We start from the raw sequence: 9,690 nt of genomic DNA on the forward strand, positions 1-9,690 counted from the left end.
TCCAGCTTTTTACAAGGAAAAAATTCCTTGCAAAAGGCCATTTTTCTTGTAGTGTGTCTTTCTTGCTTCTTGTATTGGTACTAGGGGTTGTTGTAGAGGTAGAGGTTGTTGAGATGGTGCTTGATAAGGTGGTCTAGGAGCATGATAAACATTGTTTGCTCCTTGATTGTTGAAATGTGAGCTACTTGCACCTTGATATCCACCTCCTTGCCTTTGGTAACCTTGACCTTGTTCACTGTTTTGATTCCCACCCCAACCAAAATTAGGGTGATTCCTCCACCCGGGATTATAAGTGTTGCTATAAGGATCATTCTTTGGCTTTGTTTGGTAGTCAAGGAGATTACATTGCTCTATCAATTCCGGATACATATCGCTTTGTGAACACTCCGTTGTGCTATGATACACACTTTCACAAATCAAACAAGCTTGCTCCATGCCTTTGACTCCCAAACTTGGCTCCCGAATTCGGCTTGGTGATGACATTTGATTAAGGGGTCTTCCTTGAGCTTGTAGAATCATGTCAAGCTTCTTTTGCATGTTTCCTTCTATTTGCTTCAACTCTTGTTGCATTTGAACACTTGAAATGTCAACATTATACATGCCTCTCCTTTACTCTTGCTCCCTCATAGGTACTTGTGCACTCTTCATCATCATTGGCTTTCTATCCGAGGCACTATCATAGAGTTGAGAAGATTCACTCATTTCATCTAGGATCTTCATCGCTTCATCTTTGCCTCTTTGGTCTTGTTCATGAAACATCCCCCACAAGCATTGTCAACTCTCCTCCTTGTGTCTTGTGAAAGTCCGGTGTAGAAGGCACTTAGAACCGCTACCTTAGAGAGACCATGATTGGGAACACCACCTTCTATATCCTTGAATCTCTTCCATGTCTCATAGAATGACTCATTTGGTAGCTCTCGGAAGTTCATCAACCCATTCCTCAATGAATTGGACTTGTGAGGAGGAAAATAGAATTTGAGGAATACCCTTTGCATCTCTTCCCAAGTGTGGATACTACTTGGGGGTAACTTGTACAACCATTTCTTGGCTTTGTCCTTCAATGAAAAGGGAAAGAGCCGAAGACGCAAATTGCCTTCATCAATACCCAAAAGTTGAACGGTTTAGCATGCTTCATTGAACTCTAGGAGGTGCAAGTATGGCTCATTACTTGGCAAGCCAAAGAAAAGAGGTAAGTTTGCAATAGTCCCTGGCTTTATGTCAAAAGCAACGGCACATGGTGGAAGCACGATGCAACTTGGATGATTGGAGATTGTTGGCAAAGTGTACTCCTTCATGGGGCGTGGTTCAACCATTGTGGGTATCTGGTCTATTTTAGCTTGCAACTCTTCCGCTAATTTCTTTATGAGATCAAGAGTTTCTTGCGGTATCCGAGTTTCTTCACCACTATCTTCAAGGATTTGATCAATAGATATGTTGTCTCCACTTGGTGTGCTTGGAGATGATGGAGTAGAATATCTTGAATTGATCCTTGGGCTACTTGTAGGTGATTGTGAGACATAAACACCTATAGTATTTCAAAACAAAGGTAAGAACATAAGTTAAGATACAAAAAGAAACCAAAAACACGAAATTGAAAAATTGCTGAAACAGGGGAAACGACCGGTCGGCGACACTTGCTGACTGGTCGGTGAGCTTTTGACCCTAAAACGATCGATCGGAAATTTCTGACGACTGGTCGACGAAACAAAAATCACACGAAATTAACACAAACGACTAGTCGGCGGAGACCAACGACTGGTCGGTAAACAGAGATAAAATAAAAACAAGGGAAATTTCTAGCTAATCCCTAAGGCTACCCGAGCTAGGGATTGGATTTCACACCAATCTCCGGCAACGGTGCAAAAAACTTGTTAGCATTGAAGCCAACCTCAAGTGCAAGAGGTACAAGTTATAGAATAGATGATTAAGTAAGGATGTCGAACCCACAAGGATTGATAAATTCTTTCCTAGCTAGGGAAAATCTAAGGAAAAACTAGAAGAATATGCAAATGTACAATCACAAACAAAGGCTCACAAGTGAACCAAAGTTCATGGTGAGTATGTGCAAGATGGTGTGTAGAGATTTGATTTTGAGATTGGTTTCTATTCAAATTGAAACAATGAAAGCAAGTAATATAAACTAAGCTAAACTAAACAAGTTGTTATCAAATGGATGAGAGTTAGGGCATCGGGTTTCACCTTTTGCCTCCCTTGCAAGCATTAAAACAATTGAATATGAATGATGCAAAACTAATTGTCCAACTACCCTCTTAGCATCCGGATAGGACTACTAAGGCTTAAACCCCTTTCATTTTATTAACTCTAACCGGATAAGTTTAGAGCTAACTACCTAGAGACAAATTCAATTACCGGATAGGTCTCAATCCTTTTCCCCTAAATGCATAAAGCTTAGAGTTTAGGTAACCAAGCAAGCAAACCAATCCTATCTCTAGGTGATTTTAGCTCACTACCCTCACATGCACACATGGTGTGCTTTCATGCTCCCTTTTTGCCTAAAGGTAATCAATCTCTAGGAAAAACTTCATGTCATGGCAAACACATAACTCAAATTGATTAAGTCTAAGTAAAGCATTCAACTATTGACTTAGCATGTGAGAATGACAACATGAATTTGCATCAATTTATAAGCAAAAGCATCAATACAAGCAAGTTTTGCTAGGGCTTTCAACCCTAGCCCCAACTAGTTCACTACCCACACATAGCTAGATACACAAGCTTCAACATTTTATTAAACATCAAATACATAAAGATATAGGGAGTAAAGGGTGACTATTGATGATGCCGGAAGAGGTGGTGGAGATAGGTCTCCAAGAACATGATGTGGTGGTAGTCACCTCCTTCTCCTTGCTCCAAGCTCTTGATATTGGTAAGAATAGTGAAATTTGGAATCTCTAAGGTGAGTTGTGGTGTTGAGTGGTGGAGGAAATGGAGGTTGTAGTGGTGGAAATGGTGGTTTTAGTGGTGGAGATGGTGGTTTTAGTGGTGAAAATGGTGGTGTCTTCTCTAGAGAGAAAATGGATCTTGGATAGGATGAAGATGATTGAATGGAGTCAAGAATGCTGAGGAATGAGTCTTTGGCCTCTCTTTGATCAGCTACGTGTGTCATCTTTGGTCCCAAAGTGTGCAAGAGATGCTCTTACACCATTGTCCCCAAAATGGTCCCAAATTGGTAAGGTGACAAAATGACAAGGTGTAGGGAGATATTTGAATTTCAAGTGATGGGAGATTCTCACAACCATGGTCCTCCTTTGCTGGAGAAATGACCCTCCATGAGTGGCGTCTCGCCGGAAAAGTTCACCGGAAAAGTCGTTGGAAAAGTTTGCCGGAAAAATCGTCGGAAAAGTCGATTTGCAATTTTCTTCCAATCTCCGTGTCTTCTTCCCCTCTCTTCAAATCTCCGCATTTCAAGCCTCAAATAGTCATTTTATTCTCAATGCAAGGTTTCCTACAAATAAAAGGAAATGGATTAAAAAAGGTAAAATAGCATGGAAGACAAATAAATTTTCATAATTATGGGGCACAATTGCATAAGTAATTTGTGACTCAACAGTTACTGGTTTTGAGTTTACTCATACAAGCTTGCAAAAGCTTACCGGGTTTGTGTTTGCAACCCGGTGCACTATTCCACGGTGTTTCAGCTGTCTCGAGAGGGGTTCGGTCCAGCAGAACACGGGGTGTATCGGTCTGTTACTATTGCTATCGGTCTCACTTATCTACAAGACAGACGAAGGTCAGAGGGAAGACCGGGTGTGCCGGCCTTCAACGCTCCGATGCCTAAGTCAGTATCGTATAAGATAATGATAATGGAAAGTGATAGTGAACAGTTACCTTTTTGGGTTGTTGGAGATGACCTTAATGTAGCAGATTTGTGGGAGCTTGGTTCCGTTTCTTTCGGTGTGGGATGCTCGGGGTTCCCGATATCGCCTTGAGGGGTATCGGGGCCCTCGGCTGGGAGCTTACCTCACTTGCGTATTGGCGATACAAGTCTTGTGCTTCCGATACTTGTTCCTAGGAGGTATGTGCATACCAACACATGGTGTAGGGGTTTATCCTGCAGGTTAGAGTGAGCGTGGTTGAAGCCGTAGATTTGCCTTGCTGTTGCAGTGGTAGGTTTGTTGGGGGAAAATTGCACAAAGTGTAAAATGTCACCCAACGTAATTTCACTCGTATTCATTAACAGAACAGAGTTTTAATTATTTCGGTTCGACCCATTCAAGACAGAATGTGTCTCTTAATTACAATCCCTTGTTACAAGGGAACACCCTTTGATTCCATTTATAAAGAAACCAATGTGTGGTTGTTTGTTTTTGCAGCTGCACCCGAATTTTGGAATGGGTTGCCTACGTACCCGGGAAGGGATCAAGCCACTCGTAGTTCAAGAATTCCAATGAGTGAATGACCCATTGGAAGGCTTGGATTTTTGGAATAGAAATAGTGTTTGGGATGCGGTTGCATCTAGATCATTTGATTCCAGATTGCCTACATACCCTTGCGGGATCAAACCACATGTAGTTCCAGCATTTGGGATTTAAATGGGTAGATGACCCATTTACTTTTGGATTTGTGTTTGAGATATTTGTGAGGGTTTAGTGCCCTTGAATTTGCTTTTGGGTAATTTGGGAATGATTTTATTTTTCTGGTGTTTGTGTGAATTTGACTGGTGGAGTCAGGGATTCGGATTGGCTGAATTTGACTGGTGGAGTCAGGGATTCGATTTGAATTTGTGGTTGCATCTAGTGGGTCGCTAGATTGCCTACATACCCTGTGAAGGGATCAAACCATTGTAGTTCTGAAGTTTTTTGGGGTATTTGGGATTTTTATTGGTTTTGTACCAAAAGGATATTTTTTAGGTTCTGCAGTATTTTTTAACGAAACCCAAAGCCTGGGTGTTTTGCAATGGACACCCGTAGCGTCATGCTTTGCCGGATTCTTCAAATGGGCCCAAATTTAGACATGGGCTTCTTTTGTATCCTCGCGAGTCATGTTTCTCGATCCATGAAGCTTTCACGGCCCCCAACTTTAATACAGGAACCTTCGGTGTATCGAGCGGACTCCGAGTCTCAATTTTCTTGTGTAGAATTCGGAGACATGGTTCAAACTTTTATCTTGGGCATCAAATTTTGCTAAGGACACCCATAAACTTCCCAAAGCGTCCCACAGGCCCAGATTTCTTGGAGGCCCAAAACTGACGAAGGGCACCCAGCTGTTTTTTCCACGCTCTGTTTCATCTTTTCGGTTTTCACAGCCCTTCCTCCACCTCATCCAAATTTCAACAGAACTCGAGCTCGGCCATGCTTTCTTGCCAAATAGAAACGGAGATGGATTTGAACTCAGAAACCAACTTGGAGATGGGAATATACATGGGTCTTCAACGAGTAGTCCCACAAAGCTTAAAGCTTGAAACTCGGCGTCTTGCTTCTCTCTGTGAGCGATCAGGTAAAGACTCTCCCCTTGCTTTCGCTTCTAGCTAGTACTATAATCCAGAAGGCCAGATACTGACGCCCATTCTTCTTCCACAACATTCCACAGTGATTTTGAGAAAGTGGAGCTTTGTGCATCAGGGGGCCATCCAATTCAAAGGTCGACATATTGTGGGTGAGGCTGAACCCATTTTTCCTTATACCCAGTTGACTTGAATTGGCTTTCTTGCTTTGAATATGTTGATTAAGCTTTTGTCTTGTGCCTAAATTGATGGTCTGCAATGCCACTTTGTCAGCTTCTGCAATTGTGTTGGACACTTTGTTAATTAAGCCCTTTTGTCTTATGCATAGCTTAATTAGTCAATCTCGTGGCCTGCACATCACCATAGCACTCATTCTTTGTTTTATATATTACTTTGTGCTTTTATGGATTTCTGGGATTGCCTTGTTGACATTGACCAAAACTTGGATTAAAACTCCTTTGCACATGGATGCCATTGCCAGAGACTTTTCTTCTTTAATTTTCATGTCAGCACCGCTTCAATTTCTTGCATCAACACTTGCTGCAATCTCTTGGAATAAGTTGAAATTGGTTCTAACATATGCCTTACATTTCAACACATCTCTGTTTCGTGCACTTAATTAGTGTTGCAAGTTGTTATTTTGCCATTCCACCGCCAGGCTTTCAACTTTTCCTATGTTGTGCACCTTGACCTGTGGCTCCCAGAAGTACACAGCTGTCAACCTTTGGTTTTAAACTTTGGACAGGAACAACTTCTTTCTGAGCATAACTTGTATTTGGTTCTGACAAGATAGCTTAATGTGCAGGTGCAAACAAAAGCGGCAATTATCAAAGCCTCAAAGGTCTCTCGAAGCTTATTTTTCTTTAAGGTGAGCTTCTTCTTTAAAGTATTAGTTTTGATATCAACTTGTTTGTAGGCATTAAGTTTACAGTCTGTTGCAGAATTGGATTCATTTTCACAACTTCTCTCCCTGGCTATACAGGTGGCCGGAGACAAGAACAGCGACTATACCGTAGCCAAGTATCAGAACTCCAGGATTTAAACTCAAGGGTGAGGCCTTCTTTTATTTACCCATTGGCTATTTTGGGAATAGGTGTTTTGGAATGGAGATCGGGACTGGCTCTTTTTGGCTATGGTGTTTTGAAAGGATGCAGGGGGTAATTATATGTGGTGTTTAAGTGAAGTTGACAGAGTTCCTGTTATCATTTTTATGTTGAATCACGACCCTATATGGAAGCAAGGTCTGGATGGTGATCCACAAAGGGCCCTCTGTCAGTTCCGGTTTATTAAACTGCCGAAACTTGAGGATGATATCGGCACCCTAAGGGCTCGCCGTTTCAAAGTTCTGAAAACAGTATTGGCACCGTAAGGCACCGCCACCGGAGCTTTGAAAGTAGTTTCGGCACCCTAAGGCACGCCGAGTCGAAGCTCAACGACAATATCGGCACCCTAAGGCACGCCGTGTCAGAGCATGATATTGATACCCTACGATATCGCTGGAGGCCTGCATCATTTGAGAACACCAAAGGAAAAGGTGCAGATCGTTGAAAGTCTCACCCTCTTCCTTCTTGCTTTCTTCCTCTCCTCCGCTGCTCTCCCTCTGCTTCTTCCCGGTCTCCTGATGCTGCTATGTTCTATATTTTCGTCGTCCTTTTTTTTCTTTATGCGGTGCTTTTTATATTGCACCGATCATGAGTTTGGTTTGTATAAAACATAGAGTTTTAGAGTTCAACTTGGAGTGAACTACTTGGGGAACTTGTATTCCGTGAAGACTACAACTCTTGTATTTTGTAGTTGCTTTGTAATCTATATTTTGACAAAACAAGAAGTCTGACGTCTTGTAAAAATCCAATAGACCAGCTTAATGACTCTTGTGCTTTTTCCTTTTGCTTAGAGTTTTAAAAGCTATCAACTTTGTCCATCCTTGTTTTCATGAGAGGCTTTTAATTTTATTTAAATAAAGCACTCATATTTTCCTGATATGGACGGGCCTCGTTGTAATTGGATGTGCAAATTTTTTCATTTCAACAAGGTTTATTACCTAATTGTGCTACGCACTTATTAGTCTTCCGCTGTGTAATAAGCGTTGTGTGTGCAATTACTTATTGAATTGATGTTTCAGTTTAATTTGTAAACTTTGCTTAATGTAATATGTGACTCTAAAGAACGAGTCTGTATTTACATTGTGGGTTCGGGACATCGTTGGGTGCCTTGTTTAAAGGAAAATTTTCTCAGCTAATTATTATTGGTGTCCGAACCATCACGCCCGGTGCTCTGTATTTGATGTAATTGTATTATTATTGTGTCTGAAATTCGGGGCGTGACATTATTTTGGCGGTAAATATCGGTCATGAAAGCGACAATGATTACGGCCTTAAGTACGGTAATAAACGCGCAATGATTACGATTATAAGTGCGCAATGAATGACTATCATAAGTACACGATGATTAACCGTTATTAGTGCATCAATAATTGTCATCATAAGTGCGTAAATAAATGCAACCATATAAGCAGGGGTTATGGCGGCTTGTCCTCCAAGTAAGTCATCGCCTATATAAAGGAGCCTCGACGTCCAGGTAATCCATCTCACTCTGACTGATTCTACTACACTCGATTAAGAAACATATTGACTTGGGCATTGGAGGGTTTTCTGTAGGTACCCCCCTTCTCTTCGAGCCGTCGGTCGAACTTCGAGTCAAGCCTCCAAGGAAGCTTCTCGATCGTTTCTGGTCAGCTCTCGCTCCAGTCCGCATTCATTGGTGAGTCAAAATCCTCTACGGATTTTTTCTTCACCAACAAGTGGCGCCGTCTATGGGAACCACTTTTCCCTAAAAAGTGATGGCAGGAGCTGCACCTTAGGAAATCTCATTTCTGTCACTAGGGACTGGGAGTTATGGAATACAAGCCCCAAAGAGACAAGAGTCCGGGTATTGTAGACTAGCGTTCTTTCCTTTAGTAACCATATTCTGATTTTTGATTCCCTTTATATTCGACATATATTTGTGGTTTGATGTTATGGAAATGTATGTGTAAAGCTGGTGGCCAAAGCAAATACCCAAGGCCGGTGGCCAAAAAGAATAAAATGCTGTTTATCAGATTCAAAGGAAAATGGGGGCAATTCCATGTCTCATGCTGAAAATGAATCTTCACCTCGAGGAAAGAATCGAGGAGGCTAGGGTCTGAGGAAAGAATCGAGGCAACCAGGGCCTGAGGAAAGATTCGGGGCTGCCAAGACGGCCAAGGCCCGAGGAAAGAATCCGGGCGGCCAAGGCCTGAGGAAAGAATCGAGGCGGCCAGGGCTCGAGGAAAGAATCGGGATGGCCAGGGCTCGAGGAAATATTCGAGGCAAGATTTGACGCAGCAAGGATCTGAAAATTTCCTCTTAGGACGAGTGTCCAAAGAGAAAATTTGGGGGCATTGTGGGGGTGGTCAACTATTTTTGGATTCCTCATTAAGGCAATTAACTCGGTCATTATTTTGGACGTAAATATCGGGCATGAAAGCGACAATGATTACGACCTTAAGTACAGTAATAAACGGGCAATGATTACGATTATAAGTGCGCAATGAATGATCGTCGTAAATGTGCAATGAATGACTATCATAAGTACGTAATGATTAACCGTTATTAGTGCAGCAATAATTGTCATCATAAGTGCATAAATAAATGTGACCATATAAGCGGGAGTAATGGCGGCTTGTCCTCCAAGTAAGTCATCGCCTATATAAAGGAGCCTCGACGTCCAGGTAATCCATCTCACTCTGACTGATTCTACTACACTCGACTAAGAAACATATTGACTTAGGCATCGGAGGGTTTTCTGTAGGTACCCCCCTCCTCTTCAAGCCGACGGTCAAACTTCGAGTCAAGCCTCCAAGGAAGCTTCTCGATCGTTCCTGGTCAGCTCCCGCTCCAGTCCGCATTCATTGGTGAGTCAAAATCCTATACGGAATATTTTGTCACCAACAGTGTTCTTCAGTAAAAGCTCCGATAAACTCATATCCCCCCCCCCCCCCCCCCGCAAGAATAAAAGTACAGAGCGAAGCCTTTTGTTTGATTCGACCAAAAAAAAAAAGCCTTTTGTTATATTTATCCGACTAGCCTTTAGGAGAGAGACTCTGCAATGGTGAATGAGAAGCCCATGAGGAAAGCTGCAGAAGTGTTCAAGGAGTTGGAGGCGGTCGTAAATTTGCAGAGCGGCGAAGTGGAGGTGACGCTGTTCTC

At 42.2% G+C, this 9,690-nt stretch overlaps 1 protein-coding gene across 3 annotated transcripts; it reads left to right on the forward strand.

The window, feature by feature from the left end:
- Positions 1-5,229: 5,229 nt before the first annotated feature.
- Positions 5,230-7,351, forward strand: LOC133710327 (uncharacterized). 3 transcript variants are annotated; one of them, XR_009846603.1, is made up of 5 exons: positions 5,234-5,457; positions 5,551-5,616; positions 6,270-6,332; positions 6,447-6,514; positions 6,649-7,351. XR_009846603.1 is itself a non-coding variant. In XM_062136369.1 (4 exons), exons 1-4 carry the CDS (start codon positions 5,313-5,315, stop codon positions 6,504-6,506), a joined length of 330 nt encoding a protein of 109 aa, XP_061992353.1. In that variant the 5' UTR covers positions 5,230-5,312; the 3' UTR covers positions 6,507-7,351. The 3 variants fall into 3 exon arrangements, 1 of the variants encoding a protein (XP_061992353.1); XM_062136369.1 differs by having other exon boundaries at positions 5,230-5,457; positions 5,551-5,612; positions 6,447-7,351; XR_009846602.1 differs by having other exon boundaries at positions 5,238-5,457; positions 6,447-7,351.
- The last annotated feature ends 2,339 nt before the right edge of the window (positions 7,352-9,690 follow it).

This window comes from Rosa rugosa, chromosome 5 (assembly GCF_958449725.1).
Source record: "Rosa rugosa chromosome 5, drRosRugo1.1, whole genome shotgun sequence".
Classification (NCBI taxonomy): domain Eukaryota; kingdom Viridiplantae; phylum Streptophyta; class Magnoliopsida; order Rosales; family Rosaceae; genus Rosa; species Rosa rugosa.

What these genes read in the sequence shown, in the direction of transcription:
- LOC133710327 (XM_062136369.1), top strand. Translation starts at nt 5,313, where the DNA reads ATGCTTTCTTGCCAAATAGAAACGGAGATGGATTTGAACTCAGAAACC. An exon ending in TTCTCTCTGTGAGCGATCAG is followed by an intron (nt 5,458 to 5,550) that starts GTAAAGACTCTC and finishes AACATTCCACAG; the next exon opens with TGATTTTGAGAAAGTGGAGC. An exon ending in AATTCAAAGGTCGACATATT is followed by an intron (nt 5,613 to 6,269) that starts GTGGGTGAGGCT and finishes CTTAATGTGCAG; the next exon opens with GTGCAAACAAAAGCGGCAAT.